This window comes from Bubalus bubalis, chromosome 10, assembly GCF_019923935.1.
Source record: "Bubalus bubalis isolate 160015118507 breed Murrah chromosome 10, NDDB_SH_1, whole genome shotgun sequence".
Lineage (NCBI taxonomy): Eukaryota > Metazoa > Chordata > Mammalia > Artiodactyla > Bovidae > Bubalus > Bubalus bubalis.
Window position 1 is genome coordinate 7,989,440 of NC_059166.1, and position 22,217 is coordinate 8,011,656.

The 22,217-nt window shown below is 46.6% G+C and overlaps 1 protein-coding gene across 1 annotated transcript; it reads right to left on the reverse strand.

The window, feature by feature from the left end:
* Window positions 1-1,885: 1,885 nt before the first annotated feature.
* MAS1 (MAS1 proto-oncogene, G protein-coupled receptor) lies at window positions 1,886-20,431 on the reverse strand. Its single transcript, XM_025294315.2, has 2 exons — window positions 20,000-20,431; window positions 1,886-3,809 (listed from the first exon to the last, which is right to left on the reverse strand). The coding sequence occupies exon 2, from the start codon at window positions 3,772-3,774 to the stop codon at window positions 2,797-2,799; it is 978 nt and encodes a 325-aa protein (XP_025150100.1). The 5' UTR covers window positions 3,775-3,809; window positions 20,000-20,431; the 3' UTR covers window positions 1,886-2,796.
* Window positions 20,432-22,217: the final 1,786 nt, after the last annotated feature.

Here is a 22,217-nt window from a genome sequence, read left to right on the forward strand (position 1 = left end):
TCCTGACTGCCACCCAGCTTTGTTTATAACACCCTCCTGACACTGACTGTGTGCAGCTTGGAGCTGTAGATGCCTGTGTGTACCTTCCTCTCCTATTCTAGAAGACCGTGGCTTCTACTTGCTCATCTTGGCCTTGTTCTCATCCTGGAGTTTGGCAGAGAAAGCCATGCATGAATATTTGCAGCTCAAGTGCTTCAAATCCTTCCCCTTCATCAAGACCAAGCATTCTATTCTAGCAGCCTCATCCCTGTGCCCCAGGAATTCTCAGAATGGCACCTAGTAATCCATGATGACTTAAGCAGATTTTCTAAATAACCAGTGGATATAAATGATGATCTGGTCTCCTCTTCATATTTGCATATTACTTTAACTCTTCTTGTTTTAGTTTTAACCTTATAGATCATTTCTTGGATCAGGTTTTAGCTGAAGAGAGAGAAATTTGTCCTGGCAACCCTGTCCAATTCTGACTCTTACTTCTTTGCAAGGCATTACTCTTTAAAATGTTAGAAGAATTTTTATATTCATTATTACATTAAATTTCCCCGCTTTATCTGCAGGAAGGCATTAAGTGGGGGGCTTCCCATTTAGTTCATCATATTCTCCTTGGGTGAAAATTCCTTGTTTCCAAGAGTATCTGAGTTCCTCTTTGAGACCAAGATCCATTTGAGACGAGATGAAGTTGCTCCATTTTTCACTGACCCAGAGGCATTAGGGGAGAGGACAGTAAACAAAGCAGAGTGACTCTGATCTCCCGTTTTCTGTTCTTCCCAGTGAAGATTCTCTGTTTTCAATCAAAAACAAGATCATCCTAAATGTCACCACTCAACACCCATCTGGACTCCTGAAAGCAAGCTGCCTTGTTTCTGATCAGATGTCATCACCCACTGAAAAGCCTCCTGCCTCCAAACTGGGCTGGGTGGGAAAGCCTCCTACATCTCTTCCAGCGAAGCTGCCCCCTTGGTTACAGGTTACCATTTCCTGCTAAAGAAAGGGGATGGAGCAGAAACAGGTGGCAACTGAGACCCAGGTTATCACAGCTTCTCTGACCCTTCAGAGCCCAACAGTTACAGAAATACTTGTTCAGTCGTGTCCGACTCTTTTGTGACTGTAGCCCGCCAGGCTCCTCTGTCCCAGGGATTTCCCAGGCAAGAGTACTGGAGTGGGTTGCCATTTCCTTCTCCAGGGGATCTTCCTGACCCAGGGACTGAACCCATGTCTCCCACAGTGGCAGGTGGATTCTTTACCACTGAACCACCTGGGAAGTCCATAAATAGTAATGGGCTCATTTATGGGTGTGAACATTTTACTCCCCACAGAGCTACATGAAGCGTTGCCATTTTTCATGGGACGCCCAGAAGGGAGAGCAGGAAAGCAAGCATAGTCTCCAGGCCAGGACGTGCCGCCTGAAGGTGCAGACACAGGTCCCAACAGGTAAGCAGCAGCTCACTGAGATGTGGGGAAATCCTGCTGAGGTCTGTCTGGGGAGAAACGTCCTGTTTCACTCTGAGATGAGGCCATGCTCTCCTCAGCCCTGCTGCTGAGCCTCCTTCCAGAGCAAGGCAAGGAGATGAGCAGGACGCAGTGGCAGCGAGGCAGGCACCAGTTCGAGCAAGCGGTCCAGGTGCCAGTTGGTGCCACAGTGGGCCCCTCTCCCTCTTGCAAATAAAAGGAACCCAGGGAGGGAAGATGGGTATTTTTTTTTTTTTAGATGCTAGTTTGCCATCTTCTCAGTCTGCTAGCTTTCCCATTAAAGTCGTTATTCCTTGTTCCAACAAATTGTCCGCCGATTTATTGGCCTGTCGTGCCAATGGGAACTTTGTGACTATAAATACATAACCTTCTGCATGAAGGGAGTGGGGTTCCAAAAACACAATCACCCTCATGATTTCATTCATGAACATTTATATCAAGCGAAGGATTTCAAAACAGACTTTCATTACATGAAGCATTCCCACCGAGGGAAGGGAAGCCGCAAGGAACTCCTGTGCTGGTGGCCAAATGCTTCCCCTCTCAACCCGAAATGATGCCCAGCACACGGCAGTGGGGTCCTGACATCCCAGATGGCGGTGTCCCACAAAGAGTCCCGTGCAGCAAAGGGACAGAAGACCTTTGTAAATTACAGTCATCATTTAAAAACATGTAACAATTATTTGTACATAACAGAGCTGTGTGTGTGGGAGTGTGTGTGTGCTTTACAAAACAGAAATGTGTATTTCTTCTTCCACTTCAAAGAGTCACGGAGACTGATGTTTCTTAACACTGACGTGTGCCAGACCCTTCGCATACCTCATCTTCCGGTGTCATCTTCACCACAAGTCCAGGAGGTATGGACTACTACTGCTACCATTTTATACTGAGGAAATGAGGTCCCTGGGGGTTAAAACAGGTCAAACTAGCGGCAAAGGACAGAGTCAGTCTGATTCCGAAACTCATGTTCTTCCTACAATATGGCTTTACTTTTTCAAGGTTCATCAAATACTTGTGCCTTTACATACCTGTAAACCTTCCTGCTGGTGTAATTTTTATAGTTCATGGGGAAATGCTTCCAGGAGAGCTGAAGAGGAACAGAAGGAATTTTTTGGAAGTTACAGAAAGGATGAAATTTCGACACGTATTCAGGCATTTCCAGAAGGTACAGCACAAGAGTACAATCTCAGCATTAATTTGTATCTCATGCATGTGGGGTAGGGTGTCCTTCCATATCATATTTTAGGGGGTATTCATTTGCATTCCCAAGTACAAACTGCGGCTCATCCTCGTCCCACTGTTTTGGTCTATACGATCTCCTTGCGCTGGTCAGACAACAGTCTCGGTTGCTGTGGTGGCCGTGTGGTCTTCTGGATGCCTGGGCTGCATTTCATCTTTGAAAGCCCTGGTCAGAACCACTTTCAAGGACTCCTTGAACCGCTTCTTCCTGCTGCTGCCCACAAAGAAGTAAATAAAAGGGTTGGCGCTGCTATTGATGGTAGAGAAGAGAAGAGAAACGTGGTGCAAGTTCTTGAATGTCGACCAGTACTCGTAATAGAGCAGGTAGAGGAGCCTCATGGGCATGGCGAAGATGAAGAATATGATGATGGTGACGGTGATGACCAGGTACAGCTTCGAGGAGTGGGACCCCCACGAGTTCTTCCGGATCTTCACCACTAAGATGGTGCTGGACACCACCATGAGGGGAGTAAAGACCAGGAAGCTCAGAATGGCTATGAAGATGATCACGGCCCTGCAGTCACCTCGGGAGTGGGTCTGTCCCTCGCTGTCAATGCACATGACGTATTCCATGGTGGTCACCAAGCAGGAGAGTGCCCACAGGAGGGCACAGACGAATGCCGACTGGTGCTTGGGGCGGTGGCACCGGTACCAGATGGGGTACAGGACAGACAGGCACCTCTCCACGCTGATGGCCGTCAGCAGGTACAGACCTGTGTTGTAGCCAAAGAGAAACGTCACCGATAACGTGACAATTGTGTAGTAATAGCCAGAAGACAGCTCGTAATCTAAAGCATAATCAACAGACAGAATAAAGATGCAAAAGAGCAACGAGATGTCCGCGATGGACAAGTGGGTGATGTAGACGGTGAAGGGGTTTCTTCTCATCCGGAAGCAGAGGAACCAGAGGAGGATTCCGTTCTCAACAAAGCCCAGCGGGGAGATGCTCATGATCACCCAGTGCACGATGGGAATTTCCCGGCGCGGGTCCTTGACGGACGTGTTCCCGCTGGTTGAGGCGTTGGAGGGCTCCTCAGCAACAAATGATGTCCCGTTTGCCTCATCCATGAGGGGGCCTCGGTCTGGGTTCTTCGGGTAGTTTTCTGTAAATAAGTTTAGAAAGAAAATCAAGGTTGATGAATTGCAGTAAAAGATTTCAGCTATGGCTTGTAACCTTCATGTCATACAGGAGAACATGTCTACTGGACTGTACAATTCTCTTTCCAACGAAGGTGAAAATGAGGCACTTCACCAAGAGAGAACTGATCTAATGGCCTTTTGGAAGCCCCCCCAGCAGCCTTTGGCTCTGTACTGTTGCTTGTGGTTCAGCACCAAAGGGGGTCCATCAGAGCAAGAGGATCAGGTTTCTGGTGTCCATTTCTGGTCTGGCCCAAGCTTTCTGAACGGCGTTTTGAAAATCATCTCATCTTCTGTTCCTTCATCTCCTGGCCTGAGAGACCAGGTTAACCGCATTAAAATTCGATGACAAAGTACATGTTGGGGCCACACTATTGCTGTCACCTTTTAATGCACAAAGTGCCGTAAATGATGGGTGATTGAGAAGGGACGAGTAGAAGAAAATAGGTTCGACAGGGCACCAATATTTTCAGAAGTGTGACCAATTAGAAGGTATGTGTTTTCTATAGTCTCAATATCTGTGATGAAGCTGTGTACCTACTCAGACCAGGTGTGCAGTGCAAACCATCCCTGGGGAACAGATGGCACATTTCAACAAGATGTATTCACATTCCCGAGCTCCATGGGCCAGACCACTCTGGAAAACACTACCGATCAATAGTAAACAAAGCACTGACCCAAGCCCAGTAAAATGCTAACTATCTGAGCCTGCAAAACACCAATTATCAGCAATTTCCCCTCACACTTCAGGAACTGCTAAATAAATGTATGCACGCCCCCCTCCCCTTTCCTGTTATGTAACAAATGTACATAAGCCACTTCCACTGCTGGGGAACAGAAAAGGCAGGTGCCCACAGAGGTCATCTTCTTTGCTTCTATTCACGGAGTCCTTGGCTTTTTATTTTTGATGGTGGTGGTAAAATATTGTTCTCTGCTTTTGGTCCTTGCAGACCAGGGCCCTATGTGTGCAAAATAATCGACCTTTAGAAAGTTACTTACTAGGGGCTCCCCAGGTGGCTCAGTGGTAAAGCCTCTGCCTTGCAATGCAAGGAACACCAGTTCAATCTCAGATCTGGGAAGCTCTCACATGCCACGGGGCAGCTGAGCCTGTGTGCCCCAACTACTGACCTGTGCTCTAGAGCCCGCAGTTCCCGAGCCCACCTGCCCTTAAACCCAGGCTCTGCAACAAGAGAAGTCACTGCAATAAGAAGTGAGCACACAGCAACCAAGGGAGCAGGCCCCGATCGCCACAACTAGAGGAAAGCCCAAACAGCAATAAGGACTCAGCACAGCCAAAAATAAAGAAAAAGAAAGTTAGTTCGTAGACCGCTGCCTTTCCTCATGACCTCACCGGAGGCAGAACAGAACCTAGACGTGCTATTTTGTGAGCAGGTGCAGGAGTGGTGGTCACATTCCAGGTGATGAGACCCTGGAGCCCACACAGCTAGCTCTCCTCTCCTTACCAACACTCCCCTCAGTTGCTCTGCTGAGATGCTGGAAATTATTTTTCCTGGAGCAGATTCTCTTTTCGTTTCATAATCAGACCATAGCGGGAGAGACTCCAAAGCTCTCAGGAGCCCAACACAAGGCCCAGAATTCACAATCCCACGGCACTGCTGTACAGGCCAGGCTTCGTTAAAAGTTTGTAGGTGTGAGATAGCCGTGTTCCCCAAGTTCGTCCATCAAAGATTTATTCAATGCCAACTTCAGGTCAGGCACTGTTCCAGGAATGGGGCTACAGCAGTGAATGAAACAGACAAAGTACCAACCTCTGGGAGTTTATATTTCAGTGGGAGGCAGTCAATACCCAATAACAGCAGCAACAGACCAATGGATGTTCGATTGGAATAAGCGCCACAGAGAAAAGAAAAGCCTGGACCATGGTGGGACCAGAGTGTAATTGTGGAGGCAGTGAGACGTGGTTAGGGTCTAGATGCAATCTGAGTTGCTACTAGGTGAGACAGGAGTTATTGTAGGAAAAGAGAATGGCTTTTAGCTATCTGTTGTCTGGACAAGGCGCAGGGGGAGTGGGTTGGGAGGGGTCATATGGAGCTTGGGAATCGTATGCAGCTGCCACATGTAGCTGTCTTGGAGCATGTTGGGAGCTGGGGATGGGGCAGAAGCAGCGAGAACAGGTGAAGTATAAAATCATGAGGCTAGATGAGATTGCTTATGAAACCTGGGTCATTAAAAAGGAGAAGAGGTCCAAGGACTGAGCCTCGGGGCATTACAAAGCTTAGGGGTTGGGGGATGAGGAGAAGGAAGCAAAAGAATCTGGGAGGCTAGGAGCATAATTTATTCATGAGAGCAGGAGGGAAGGCCGAGTGTGCAGTTTAAAGTACAGACAGCTAGGTAGAGTGAAGAGGGGGTGTTAGAAGTTACAAGAAGTTCTCTTTTGGATGTATAGTATCTCTGTTTTCAGCAAAGTCAAGAGCAAGGTCATCTGCTAAGAATGAGGAGGTGTTATGAGTTTAAGGAGAGAGGGCAAGATGTAATTAAGTGAAAGCAGGAAAGAGAGCAACATTTCTAGGCAAACAGAGCCTGCCTGGACTGGGGCTCAGGAATCTTGAGTGAGATGATTAACACTTGTTTTTCTCCAGCTATGGCTCAGCTGTCCAGGTGTGAATGTGCAGAAAGAGGAGAGTTGGATTTAACCAGGATTGGGGTTCTACCAGGCTGGTGCAAAGGAAACTGGAGACCAAAGGAACTGAAGCACAGAGACTATGGAATTCAACAAGATTAGGAGAGAGTTGAGGCCAGGAGAGAGGTGAGAGTTGGTGAACAGGAAATAGGAGCCTTTGTAGATCCCATCGGTGTCAGAGAACTAACTGCTGAGGCCCGAGTCCTGAAGGCAGAGAACTGGAAAATCGGAGGCAGAGGTTGAAGAGCGGGATGCCCAAAGCCGAGCCTGCGGTGGCGTGGTTTGGGTATTGATTATTGGTATTGATAAATGTGGTTATTGGTATTGATAAATGTAGCCCATGACCATGGGAGTGAACAGCTAGAGGAGAGGGGAAGACAGTATCTTCTGACATGAGATCGAGACCTGGGTGTTAGAAGAATTGTCTACATAGACATTGAAATCACTGGGAAATAGGGCTGGAGTACAGGACATCATTAGAGAAAAACTGGCTGTGAGCCAGGTGTTAAATCTTCAAGGAATTTGAGAGAGCTGCCCGGGGGTCTGTAGACGGTCACAGTAAGGGGGTGGTAAGTGAGACGGTTGGATGGTGTGCACTTCAGAGCTGGGTGCTTTGGTGGTGGTGGTGGTGGTAACAGTGTTTTGGGGGGAGAGAAGAAGCAAACAGAATAACCTGAGACACAAAAATGGTAGAGGGAGGAAGGGTCTCGATCAGCACTGTCCAACAGAAATGCAATGTGAGCCATATGCGTAATGTAAGGTTTTCTGAGAGCCATAAAATATAAGGAGAAACAAGCAAAATCAATTTCAATATTTTATTTAACCCAGTGTACTCAAAATCTCATTTGAACATGTAATTGATTTATAATGATTAATGAGCTACTTCAGTTTCTTTTTTCACATTAAGTCTCCAGAACCCAGTGTGTATCTTACTCTAATGGAACATCTTGCCTCAGACCAGCCACATCTCACACGTACGTGGGCCACATGGGGCCAGTGGCCACCATATTGGATGGTGCAGGTCTAGCAGGGCTATCAAAGCCAAAAGAACTTAAACCAAAATCAAAGACTAGAAAGTAAAATCAGGACCTAATCAAAATTTCTAAGAAAAGGGACAAGAACAATCTTTCTGACTCAGGTTCAGAAGCTGGAATCTCATGTGGACCACAGCATCATTCAGCCTTTAGTTTCTCATTGTGTGCACGAGAGCTCTCATGTACTCGTGAAAATCAGTTAGGAAAGATGTTTCAACCCACAAGACCAAACTGCATTTTTCTATTACAGTCAAACCCAAGTGACCAAATCTCTCTCTGAAGATAGGTGATCTTTTCATTTCCCAACCAACATGTAGGTTTCAGTTACCATACTAAGAGTCAAAGATGCAGAAATAAGCAAGATACAACCTCATGCACAGTTTGGCAGGGGAGGCAGGCAGAACCGAAACTAATTCAGTATGGGAAATGGAATAAAGGAGACTGCTCGCATCAGAGCAAGCATACACCAGGAAGCCACGTCTCAGGCTTTCTAGGAAGGCTTCACAGGGCTGGGCCTTGAAAGGTCAGTAAGAGTTTGTTAGCTGAGGAAGAGAAAGAAAGGCATTTTAAGAAAAGAGAACAGATGGACAGGGGTGTGGTGGCAGGAGGCACAGGAAGTTGGTGGTGGAGTTTGAGGAAACTGGTGGGCCCTGGGTGGATGTATGGCTTTACAAAGAAACAACTGGACTGAAGCATGACGGCCTGGCTATGATGCTTCTTTAAATATCAGACTTATTTTATAGGTTATACTTATCCAACAGTAGTGCTTAAAAATTACATAGGGTTCCTTATTAAAAATGCAAATTCCAGGGCCCCACTATTTCAAGAAGCCTGGGCTGGGGCCTTGGAATCTGAATTTTCATAACCCAGGGGATTCTGATGCAGGTGGGTCCTAGGCCATGGTTTGAAAAACACAATCCTTTGCAAAGCTCTGGAGCCATTAAAGTTTCAGTGCAGGCCTGGGAGGTGGCCTGAACCATGTTTTAGAAAGGTTACCCTGGTCACAGTCTACAGCCTGAATGGAAGGGAATTACAGACGGAGCAAGAAAGCCAGTAAGGTGTTGTTGAAATAGCCCCAGTGAGAAATGAGAACTAGGATAGTGGCTAGAGGAACGAACGGATTCCAGAGACATTTCAGAGCAGGCCAGTCAGATTCCTGTGTCCACCAAGGGGGAGAGAGACAGGGCAGTGAGTGGACTGAGCCTCCCATCTGAAGAGGCTGTGTAGACAAATGCTTAGTGGCTGAGATCGGGAGCAGGAGGGACAGTGGCCGGGGGAACCAGCAACTGGGTTCACGATGTGTTGAGAATGAAGCATCGGTGGACACGCAGAAGGGTGGGTTCCAGATCTGCTTACCTGTATGTTCTCCCTTCTGAGGGCCTACATCCTTTAATTAGTAGAACTGCATTTAAAAAATACTAATAATAGACACACATACGAGACCTTTAGAACATCGTTACTGTGCATTTGCCAAATGCAGTGTGTATAACTGATTCACTTTGGTATACACCTGAAACTAACACAACATTGCAAATCAACTATACTCCAATAAAATTGTTTTAAAAATGAAAATGAAAAAGTAAATTTCAGATGCAGAAGTCACCTGAGACCACGTGTTCCTCTTCTAGTCTCAGGTCTCTGGCCTAGCCTCCTGGGATCACTCCCCTCATTTCCTGTTCTCCTTGCTCCCTGCACCAATCTGCCCCTCCCAGACCCTCATGCTGCCATCCCTTCCTGTTCTAATATTCCCTCCACTACTCCGGTGTTACCCATTAATTACCTCCATAGCCATGACATTCCTCCCCATAGAGTTAAAATTGCATCTCTGTTGTTAAACCACAAACTCCTCCAAGGCAAAACTGTATTATTCACGTCTGACTCTCCAGGACTTGGCATAGCCATTCAATAAATATTTATTGAATTATTCCAAGAAATAAAGCCCATCACAATGGCCCTGAGAATGTACCCTGGTTACCTAAGAAAGAAAACCGCCGTCTTGAGCCTAGACAGCCACAGTTAATAAAAGGTTCTCTAATGATTAATATAACTCATGAATCCCATACCTGGGCAGACTTTGGTCATGATGTGGTTGGAAAGCAAATAAAAAATCCCATTAAAACTAATTCTCACTAAAAACTAACAATAACCCTTCAAATTGATCTGCTGCAGCACAGTTTTACTTAAATGAACACATTACTAAAAATGACATTCCCAGACTTACCAGACCAAACTGAATTTCAGTCCCTCAAGTGAAATAGCAGAGGGTAGTAAGAAGCGCCTTGAACACAGCTGGTCCTATCTGCTCACCAGCCCCCCAAATCTTTCTTCCTCTGGGCACCTTGGTCATTTTGGATACCATTCATCTCCGAGGCTGGATGACTAGGGTGTTTGAGGTCGGGAAGAATAAGGAGAATAGAAGGGTGGGTGTGACTCGCTGACAAGACCGTCTAGTAGCAGGGAAGATGGGAGGGAGCAATAGCGCTGCAGTGTTAACCACCGTGGGTAACTTGTCTCCAGGTCAACCCAGTCCTGGTCCCGTGGGCTCCTCTGTTCAACACACACAGCATCTTCTTTATGTACGTCTGTTTCTAGGTGGCAAGCATACCTGCCGTGGTGGCTCAGACAGTAAAGAATCCGCCTGCAATGCAGGACACCCGGGTTCCATCCCTGGGTCGGGAAGATCCCCTGGAAAAGGGAATGGCAACCCACTCCAGTGTTCTCGCCTGGAGAATTCCATGGACAGAGGAGCCTGGCAGGCTTCAGTCCGTGGGGTCGCAAAGAGTCAGACACGACTGAGCAACTAATACAACACAACAATGTTTAGTCGGCAGGGAATGTCCTGGATGGCGTCCATGGGGTCGCAAAAAGTTGGACACGACTGAGTGACTGAACTGAACTGACAGTCCTGGATGGAGGAAGAGCGTCTTGACGGCCCTCTGTGCCCGCAACGTGGTCGGTAACACAGCAACACAGCGGTAGGTGGAAACCCCACCATGTGCTTGAGAACAGATATGAGTGGAGCATGATTCTGGGAAGCGCTATCCCAGCCTCTCTTCCCTCTTATTCCCTGCAAGTCCCCGGGAGACAGCCGTCAGGTGGAGCACGAGAATGCCGTCACATAGGACTTCAGGGTTCAAAGCGACTTCCCTTCGGGTCGGCTCTGGGTCCTTCAATCGGCTTGGGAGGCTGAGAAGTGTGAATGAAAATACTGACATCGCCTGCCATTATCAGTAAACAAAGGATGTTGTAACCGTCCAGTGCCAACGTTACAGCCACCCCGTTGATGGTAAGACCTGAGGGAACTCAGGATGGAGGCCTGATGCCCACCATCAGGCAGTCAGATGCTGCAGCCACCCCAAAGGTGCACCTGAGGAGACTCGGGTGAAAAAGCATGGGATCTGGGCCCAGATAGCTGAGATACACATCAAAGGAGTCATTTCAGTGAGCGCAGCCTTACATCTTCTCATACACAGATATGCACTAAATCCCGTAATTTGAGATGCCTGGTTTTCTCTAATTAATAGTAATCTTTTGGTGTACCATCTACCTGGCTTTGCTGCAAAAGCTCCTATATATCCTGGTTCCACTCTTATCCTCTGAAGCAGTCCCTCAGAGTGATCTGAGACGTGGTGTCCCAAGCTTTAGTCCTCCATTTTTCCACCAAATAAAGCATAACTATTATTTTCCAGTAGCTGTGTATGGATGTGTAGATTTTTCCAGTAGGAAAAATCCAGGTTTTTCCAATAGTCATGTATGGATGTGAGACTTGGGTCAAAAAGAAGGCTGAGCACTGAAGAATCGATGCTTTAGAAATGTGGTGTTGGAGAAGACTCTTGAGAATCCCTTGGACTGCAAGGAGATCCAACCAATCCATCCTAAAGGAAATCAGTCCTGAATATTCATTGGAAGGACTGATGCTGAAGCTGAAACTCCAATACTTTGGCCACCTGATAGGAAGAACTGAGTCATTTGAAAAGACCCTGATGCTGGAGAAGATTGAAGGCGGGAGGAGAAGGGGACGACAGAGGGTGAGATGGTTGGATAGCATCACCGACTCGATGGACATGAGTCTGAGCAAGCTCCAGGAGTTGGTGATGGACAGGGAGGCCTGGTGTGCTGTGGTCCATGGGGTTGCAGAGTCGGACACGACTTAACAACTGAACAACACCATCCATTTTTAGGTTGTATGGTTTTGAGGGGGGGTTGTTTCTTTTTTTTTCAGTCAACATAAGGAAGGAGACATTGCCCTCATTTTACAGGGAAAAACTCAGCAGGGGTAGGGTTCAGAGTTACTGCATCACACAGCTCCAGGGGGCTCCACCACTCATCCGCTCCAAGTCCGCTGCTCCCTGGGCCCTGCAGAGCATCGAGGCCTGAAAGCTCACGTGGATCCTGACCCCTGATGGCCAGGGCAGGAATCCAGGTCCCCCGAGTTCCGGTCTCCTACTTAAAAAAAAAAAGTCTGGAAACCATTGTTCTAACCAGCCACCCACATTTTGCTGACCACTAACGAGAAGCTGGAGACATAAAATCCCAACTCAGTTCTGTAGGCCCAGCAGCTGGGAGCTCCTGATTCTTTTTTTGAGCTCATCCCACTCTGCCCTGGGGCGGAATCCTATTTTTAAGACCTTACCTTTTATAGCCTCTCTGTTATAAATTTTCTAATCTAGCCTGCTTCTAATCCTTCCTACTTAAGGAACAGAAGGCATCACATTCTCTAATGTTATAGGATTTTTTTCTCATTTAATTCCTGATTATGACTCTGCTAATGCTGGACTGAGGCCACGGGATGGTCTCCATATTCCAAGTCCACGTGAAGTCAAGGAGCCGCCGTTGCGGCTTACACAGCCCCAAAGGACCCGAGGGCTCCCCCGACAGGCTCATTTTTGTAGCCAGTTTAATCTTAACGCAAAATGGGGGGCATTTAACTTTTTTTCATTGCTTTTTTCTCTAATTATAAAGCAATATTTTTGTTCACTGAAAAAAATTTGGAAAATTCAGTAAGGAAAAAAAAAATCACACATTAAACCATTATTCAAAATTAACCTGATTGAACATTTGGGGATGTTTCTTTTTAGTCTTTTTTCCCCCCATCTCACATACACTGTCTTTTAAAATTGAGACTGCATTTTATAGTCTGTGTGGTTGCCTGCTTTCTTTTTTTTTTTTCACTCAGTATCATATTGGAAACATTTTCTCTGTCAGCATATATTATAGAAGAACATGACTTTAATTGTCACTGTGTGGATGCGCCATAATTTATTTTTAATAATCCTTTAACTGTGGACATACCAGTTGCTTCTGACTTTCCACCATTATTTTTCAAAATAACAAATGACTATAACGAACTTTCTTGGATACAAATTTTGTGCACGTCTTTCATCATCTCCTTAGGACATATTTCTAAAAGTGGAATTGCTGAATTAAACAGTATAAATATTTTTCAAGATTTTAAAACATTTTAACAAGTTGTCTTCCCAAAACTGTACCAATTATACTGATATCAACAGTATAAGATTTTTTTTTTTTCACAGCATATATACATTTTTTGTCCCCACAACATCTCCACTTTTTAAAATTCCCAACCTTGGTAGCTGATTAAAAAGGCATTTTGCTTTAATTTGCATTTATTTGGTCTCTCATGAGTTTGAATATTTTTCATGTTAACAGTCACTTGAATTTCTTCTTTGACAGATTCTTTTTTCATGTTCTTTTACAGAGCTGCAATAATTCTTTGTAAATATAATACTTTGCCATATATGTTAGAAATTCTTTCCTCTGAAACTGGGGTAGAAGATGTAAGATACAGCTTGAAGTTTTCTTAAAAACATTTCCTTACTGTTACAAAGACCCTGATGCTGGGAAAGATTGAAGGCAGGAGAAGGAGGGGATGACAGAGGACGAGATGGTTGGATGGCATCACTGACTCAATGGACATGAATTTGAGAAAACTCCTGGAGATAGTGAAGGACAGGGAAGCCTGATGTGCTGCAGTCCATGGGGCTGCAAAGAATTGAAGACGACTGAGCAACTGGATAATAACAACTGTTAAAAGTCTGCCTGTACTCTGCTGATAATTGAGGTTTGGAAGTTGAAAGGATTCTATATATACTGTAAACCACTCTTTATCTTACAGGTGAGGAATCTAGCTCATGACTAGCAAGATTACACACTGAGTTAGCAGCCATGCCAGCAATGGACCCTACATTGCCCAGGTTCAAGTGGGCACTATTTCTCCTCCCCACCCCAGGCTTCTGTCAATAGTTCATGTGTGTGTGAAATTCACTCACCCACGTTAAGAGGCAAATAGAACTCTGGGGACATTTAACAATGGCCTTGATGTCACCAGAGTGATTACCGCAATCAAAATGATTAGTAACAAAGACTTTTATTTAAAGTTCCAAGGAATGGACTTTTTGTTTCTCAAAAAATGTTATTACTCATCAGTGGGTAGATTTTTATTTATTAAAGCACCATCTATCCAATGCCAAACACAGAACAACAATAAAAATAGTTTCAGTTTCTGCTCATCCACTACTTTCTTCTGCAAAATGGAGTGACCGCAGTCATCACCACTATCAACAGCTCTATTAGAAAACAATTAAAGCAAGGTGATCCATTCAACAGCTTTTAGACAAGTCCCCCGAAACAGATTGGGAATGATATAGTTCTCACACCCACCGCACCCAGACACGAGACAGCGTGTGTTACGAGATGCTGTTGCATCTCCACGCTGTGCTCTCGAGATGGCACTGCTGCTGGACGTGCTTTCTTCCCTCTGGCTCTCCCCCGTCTCTCTGTAGTTTCTTCTCTGTCTCGCTTCCTGGATCTGTCCTCACCCTCTCTTTGGGTCACCAGGCTCCATCCCTGGCCCTCCTCTCTTCTTACTCTATAAACATGCACTGGGTGGTTTCATTCAATTCCCTCATTTCAACTATTATCATATCCCGATGGAGTCCAAGTTGACAGTTCTAACTCAGACATCTCTCCAGACTATCAGACGCTATTAATAATAGCCCTGGAGATTTTAACTGGGCCTCACATAGCAGCACACAAACCTCAGCTGATCCACAACAGAAATCAGAGCTTCCCTGCTGTTCCATCAGTTCAGTTCAGTCGCTCAGTCATGTCCGACTCTTTGCGACCCCATGGACTGCAGCACGCCAGGCTTGTCCTGTCCATCACCAGCTCCTGGAGCTTGCTCAAACTCATGTCCATTGGGTCAGTGATGCCATCCAACCATCTCATCTTCTGTTGTCCCCTTCTCCTCCTGCCCTCAGTCTTTCCCAGTGTCAGGGTCTTCTCCAATGAGTCAGTTCTTTGTATCAGGTGGCCAAAGTATTGGTCCACTGAAGAAGGGAATGGCAAACCATATCAGTGTTCTTGCCTTGAAAACCCCATGAACAGTATGAAAAGGCTGTTCCATACCTCCTCTGGTGTTTTTAGCCTTCCAAGCCAAAAAAAAAACCAAAAACTGGATGTTTTACCAGGCACTACTCACCTTGTATGTTCCCTGCACAGTCCCTGGAAGTAGGCTTTTCTCAAGGAGCCCTGGTTCCTCCTAGCAGAGAAGGGGCTATAGAAGCCAAGATCTGGATACTGTGAATACCCAGTGCTATTGAGGTGTCACTGCTCCCAGGCACAGAGCAAGGAATATATGTATATGAATACATATATACATACATATAGAGACTGACATCCATATTTTTGTAAGTTTCTACATATGCATTGAATACCAATGAATTCACATCAGTATCTCCAATTTGGATCCAGCATCACTGAGTTCAGTTTAGTTTTCTTCCCCCTCTCGTTTGTAATTCCTGTCTCTGGTGGTAAGAAACCTGGCTCCCATTGCCCTCAAGCATTTACCTATTCAATCAACCCAGCCACTGGTAAACACTCTCCTATGTCTAACACTGCCACTGTCTCCTGCCCTGGGACACACTTCTCCCCTCAGCAGAAGATCTGAACCTGGCCCCAGGTTTCCTCCCCTGCTGTGAAGATGGCTTTCTTGCCCTGCCATATCACCACCACCCTCTTCACCTAGCTGGGCTGCTCCCCGATGGCTGTTCCTCCCCTGCTCAGATTCCCCAACTTCATACAAGCCATGATGCGTCATTTTTCATATTGTTTGGCTCATCAGGCAAGTTTGTCCTTGGACTACAAAAGGAAGCAGGGAAAAGGCTAACAGAGTTTTGCCAAGAGATCGCCCTGGTCATAGCAAACACTCTCTTCCAACAACACAGGAGACAACTCAACATGTGGACATCACCAGATGGTCAATACCGAAATCAGATTGATTGTATTCCTTGCAGCTGAAGATGGAGAAGCTCTATACAGTCAGCAAAAACAAGGCCAGAAAATGACTGTGGCTCAGTTCATGAACTCCTTATTGCAAAATTCAGACTTGAAGAGAGTGGGGGAAAGCCACTAGACAATCCATGTATGACCTAAATCAAATCCCTTACGATTATACAGTAGAAATGAAAAATAGATTCAAGGGGTTAGATTTGATAGATAGAGTGCCTGACGAACTTATGAATGGAGGTTCCTAACACTGTACAGGAGGCGGTGATCAAAATCATCCTCAAGAAGAAGAAATGCAAAAAGGCAAAATCATTGTCTGAGGAGGCCTTACAAATAGCTGAGAAAAGAAGAGAAGCAAAAGGCAAAGGGGAAAAGGAAAGATATATCCATCTGAATGCAGAGTTCCAAAGAATAGCAAGGAGAGATAAGAAAGACTTCCTCAGTGATCAATGCAAAAAAAATAGAGGAAAACAATAGAACGGGAAAGACTAGAGATCTCTTCAAGAAAATTAGAGATACCAAGGGAACATTTCATGCAAAGATGGGCTCGATAAGGACAGAAATGGTATGGACCTAACAGAAGCAGAAGATATTAAGAAGAGGTGGCAAGAATACACAGAAGAGCTATACAAAAAAGATCTTCATGACACAGATCATCACAATGGTGTGATCACTCACCTAGAGCCAGACATCCTGGAATGCAAAGTCAAGTGGGCCTTAGGAAGCATCACTAAGAACAAAGCTAGTGGATGTGATGGAATTCCAGGTGAGCTATTTCAAGTTCTAAAAGATGATGCTGTGAAAGTGCTGCACTTAAAATGCCAGCAAATTTGGAAAACTCAGCAGTGACCATAGGACTGGAAAAGGTCTATTTTCATTCCAATCCCAAATAAAGGCAATGCCAAAGAATGTTCCAACTACCACACAATTGTACTCATCTCACACGCTAGCAAAGTAATGCTCAAAATTCTCCAAGCCAGGCTTTAACAGTATGTAAACTGAGAACTTCCAGATGTTCAAGCTGGATTTAGAAAAGGCAGATGAACCAGAGGTCAAATTGCCAACATCCATTGGATCATCGAAAAAGCAAGAGAATTCCAGAAAAAAAACCATCTACTTCTGCTTCACTGATTATGCTAAAGCCTTTAACTGTGTGGACCACAATAAACTGTGGAAAATTCTTAAGAGATGGGAATACCAGACCACCTTACATGCCTCCTGCGAAATCTGTATGCAGGTCAGGAAGCAACAGTTAGAACTGGACATGCAACAACAGACTGATTCCAAATTGGAAAAGGAGTACATCAAGGCTGTATATTGTCACCCTGCTTATTTAACTGATATGCAGAGTACATCATGAGAAACGCTGGGCTGGAAGAAGCACAAGCTGGAATCAAGATTGCAGTGAGAAATATCAATAACTTCAGATAGGCAGATGACACCACCCTTATGGCAGAAAGAGCCTCTTGATGAAAGTTAAAGAGGAGAGTAAAAAAAAAAAAAAAAAAAAAAAAAAAAAAAAAAAAAAACTGGCTTAAAACTCAACATTCAAAAAATTCAGATCATGGCATCTGGTCCCATCACTTCATGGCAAATAGATGGGGAAACAATGGAAACAGTGAGAGACTTTATTTTCTTGGGATCCCAAATCACTGCAGATGGTGACTGCAGCCATGAAATTAAAAGGTGCTTGTTCCTTGGAAGAAAAGCTAGGATAATCCTAACACCATATTAAAAGGCAGAGACATTACTTTACTGACAAAGGTCCATCTAGTCAAAGCTATGGCTTTTCCAATAGTCATGTATGGTGTGAGAGTTGAACCAAAAAGAAAGCTGAGTGCTGAAGAACTGATGCTCTTGAACTGTGGTGTTGAAGGAGACTCTTGAGAGTCCCTTGGACTGCAAGGAGATCAAACCGGTCAGTCCTAAAGGAAATCAGTCCTGAATATTCATTGAAAGGACTGATGCTAAAGCTGAAGCTCCAATACTTTGGCGACCTGACTCATTGGAAAAGACCCTGATTGGGAAAGATTGAAGGCAGGAGGAGAAGGGGATGACAGAGGATGAGGTGGCTGGATGGTGTCACTGACTAGATAGACTTGAGTTTGATCAAGCTCTGGGAGTTGGTGATGGACAGGGAAGCCTGGCATGCTGCAGTCCATGGGGTCGCAAAGAGTCAAACAGGACTGAGTGACTGAACTGAACTGAACTGATGATGAACCAGGCTATGATAGAACATAACACCCACCTCCCTCCCGCAAACATAAAAGAATCATAGTCAGTAAAGCATTTGAATGCAAAATAAATGTTCAGAAAAAAAAAGTTGGACATTGTTCAAATTATGTTGCAGGGGTGACTGTATTCTGTCTGCTTATCCTACTTTGCCTGAGAGCTACACTTTAACTCCAACTGACCACAGGTGTGAGTCCTGAACAAAGCAACTTAGCCCCTCTGAACCCCAGGTTCTTCGCAGCATTGGCACATAGTTTACTGTATTTCTGGAAGCCTGGGGTGTCAGAAAAGCTAGAGACTGAAAAGCACTTTGCCAGTACAAGTCTCATGGAAACGCCGAACTGAGATCATAAATCAACAAGCAGAGAAAACAAGTGTGGTGGTTTCCATAGATGTTTAAGGAAGCGGGCTGGCAGGTCTACTTGAAACTGCTACCTGCATTCACTTCTCAGTGAACAGATGGGCCGTGAGGGTGACAGAAAAGCAAGAGCGATGAGAGAAGGCAGAGTCGTGGGGGCATTCCAGCTGCAAGGAGGTAGAAGGCAGAGTTTTAAAGGCTCTGTTCAGGTGCTTGCTGAAGTTTTCTCTTAAAATCTAGGAAGAAAAGCATCCTCTTCCATAGCTCCCTCTCCACTCAGGTGCCCAAGGTCCGCCCCGGTCCTGAATTCTCAGGCTATCATAGCCGTCTTAGGAAGGAAGGAAGAGAGGGATGGAGGGAGGGAAGGAGGGAGAAAGGAAAGGAAAGGAAAAAGAACAAGAGTGAAAAGCCAACTAGTGTCCAGGGTAGGCCACCTGAAACTTCGTACGCTCCTAGGCAACCGAAAGGAGGGACCGGCCCCCAGGCTGGACTGTGCAGGTGTGCAGCTCTGGAGAGACGGGCACGTGCCTGCCTCTGTGTGTGTGTGCGGTAACCTGGACAAACAGAGACCCATTCGTGAGATGGAATATCCATGGCAGGCACCGGATCTGATGGGAATGTGCCGGCAGGGACATCTGTCCTTGTATTAAATGCCTCGTTCCCTCGAGCCGTCTGCACAGAGAAGCAGAAACTCCTCACTCCCTTTCCAAGGGTACAGCAAGGTCACCTTAGACCACTCATCTCGAACGTGGGGGGAGTTGAGTGATTTTATATCTGAGAGGACATTCGGCGTTTTGATGGTCACACTGAGGAGGAGGGAACTGGCACCCAGTGGGCTGAGACCAGGGATGCTGTTCAACATCCTAGGAGCTTCCCACAGGAAAGAGCTTCCCACAGGGAAGAATTTCTAGCCCCAAATGTCATGATGCCAAGGTCAAGATACCTAGCGGTGGGCTTCTTACCACCTTCTCCCTGCTCTCTGCATAGCGATCGGACGAAATCCTGCATGTTCTCTCTCCAGTTCCCCTTACCCACCCTGCCTGGGAAATGCTGCCAAGATGCTCATATCAAAGAACAGGGGAATCCTTTCAGCAGAACCTGCACACCTGACTTGAGAAGCGACAGAAAACACGACTAACACACCGTGCCCCCTGAGGAAGGCAGAGGAGACTCAACCCAGCTGACTCCAGCCAAGTGATGTCCCCAGAGGAATCAAACACACGGTAACAACCCTTTCAAACCCCAACTCCTTTATCCTTGATAATATCCCCTTAAACAACCTTGACCACCTCTAAGTCCACCACTGACTCTGTGAACTGAGATTCTTGCCAAGATTCTTGCCCCCAAGATTCTCGCCCCCTGTCACGAGTCAGAAAGGAAAAGTTAGTGTGGAAGTTTCGACCCCAAAAGTTGAAAACCGATGTCCGGGGACAGTTAATGCAGCAATAGAAGCAAATTTTCCAAAACAAAAGCAGGAGAGAGAGGTTTTTGGCAACACAGAGCAGACATCTAAGACACCATTAAAACCACCAGCACAGAAAGAGTGGCCCGGGCAATAGCTTTTGGAAGATGGAAAAATCTTACTTTGGTTGTCAAGGTCAGCTGAACAATTAGAAACCACGGTGCAGGCTCACACGGTCCATTCGCTCAGAGAGAGTCAGAGGTGGCGGCCAGGAGGCTGGACCTTCGCGTCCTGGGCGCTGCTGTCCTGCCGACCTGCAGGGTCCCCTGTGCCTACATCCCCTCCAGGCAGGCTGCAGCCTGCCTTCTCTGAGGAAATCAGAGCTGCTCTCCCACTGCTGAAAAAATTCGAGATGTGCCAAGCAGATGGTCCCACGCTTATCAGCAGAAGCTGTGCTTCAAATGGCATCGCTCAGTGACACACTCAAGTGAAAATCTTCACTCCGATCCAGAGTGGGACTAGGCTGGTGATCACATGAGGTGACTGACCACCCCCTCACCCCGAACCACCAGGGCCAGCCAGGGCTGAGGAAGAAGACGGCCCAGAGAAACACTGCACAGAAAGGCAAAATCGCGTGTGTAGCAGAAAGACAGCCGCAGCTCAGATTCCTGACTCAGCCTGTGACTGGCCAAGTGATCTCTGCCAAGCTCTGGAAGACTCAGTCTTGTCCCCTGTAGAATGGAACTCATCATGACCCAAAGCTGCAATGGTTACATGAGGTGTAGGAACGCACCTGCACAGTGAGGGACACGTGGTTAAACAATTAAACATCCCCTCCCTTCCTGCAGGGCTTCCCTGGTGGCTCAGACGGTAAAGAATCTGCCTGCAATGAGGGAGACCTGGGTTTGATCCTAGGTGGGGAAGATCCCCTGGAGAAGGGCATGGCAAACCACTCCAGTGTTCTTGCCTGGAGAATCCCCAAGGACAGAGGAGCCTGGCGGGATACAACCCATGGGGTCGCAAAGAGTTGGACACAACTAAGTGACTGACACTTTCCTTTCCTACAACCCACGTTCAGAGAGTCTCATGCCCATGTGAGTGTGCAAGCGTGATGCAATGCAGGAGGGAGAAAGAGAGAGAGAGCCCAGAACTGGGTCCCAGGGGTGGACAAGCACCAGTGCCCAGCTTGCATCTCAGCCTGGCTCAAAGACGATTCCTGGGAGCAGCTGTTTCTGTGAGATGCAGATCCTCACCCAGGCAGTCAAGTTACTTTCTCCCGAGACCCTCTTCTTGGTCAACAGAACCCATGTGAAGGCGCCAAGACCAAGCAAGAGGCTTCTGGAAGGTCTGAGTAGCCAAGCCCTGTGGTGAAGACCCCCACCACCCATTTGTGGCAGCATTTATTCCTTTTTTTTTCCCCCAAAGTATTCCTTCATGGTTACTGTGGCAAAGTAGCTGTGGACTCCTGGGACTGACTCGATCAACAAAGGGCAGGAAAGCAAATTGGGATTCTATGGGAAAGCAGCCTTAGGAGCCCACAGATGGAGCTTTCTTCAGACTGTTTTCATAAGCAGGAAGATGAGAGGCCAGCCAAATTGGCCTGGTGGGAAACCTGACCCACGGCTCTGCCCTCCAGTGGAAGGAGGGGGGTACCAGGGCACCTCCCTGAAGATCTCCAAATGGCAGGCAGAACAAGGTGAGGTCCGGGCACCTACTGGGCAGGCAGTGCTGAGCAGCAGAGCAGAAGATGGGGGAGACTCAGTGCGATTTCATTACCTGGATGCAATGCTCCAAAGAAGGAGAGTCAGCCTTCTGAAGACCTTTCCTTTCCCCCGAGGATCATCAGAAACTGCAGGGAAACCGGGACTGCCTGAGGCCACCAGCCAGGCCGAGAGAAAGGAGCGGTCGGAGGAGAGGAGACCAGACACACAGAAGCAAGTATGATTGGGAGAGAAGGATCAGTCTGGCTGAGAAGGTGCCAAGGTCACAGGCGGGAAGGAAGAAACCAGAAGGGAAAGAGGAGTGAAGGACGGGGAGCGCTCCACTCCTCGGCTCCAAGGCAGCCACTCCTCAGAAGCTCAGGGACTGTCCGGATCTATGAACCTTTCACCCTGTCCTTTCGGGGGCTGTGAAACTCTGAGCTGAGGGACCCACGGGAAGAAAGTCTCCAACGTCATGATTTAAGTCAACAGAACAGAGGGCCTCCCCAATTTGCTTCTCCCAGCTCCTAACAGAGCAGAGGCATCTGTCCATCCTGCAGGAAACAAGATGCCACATTTGGAAACTGGTAACAGTCACCAGGTAAACAAAAAAACAAGGCAGCAGGAAGCGGTTCCTGAAGTGGCCAGATGGGGTCCAGGTAGGAGGAGACGCCCCGGGGGAAGCCTGGAGGAGATGGCA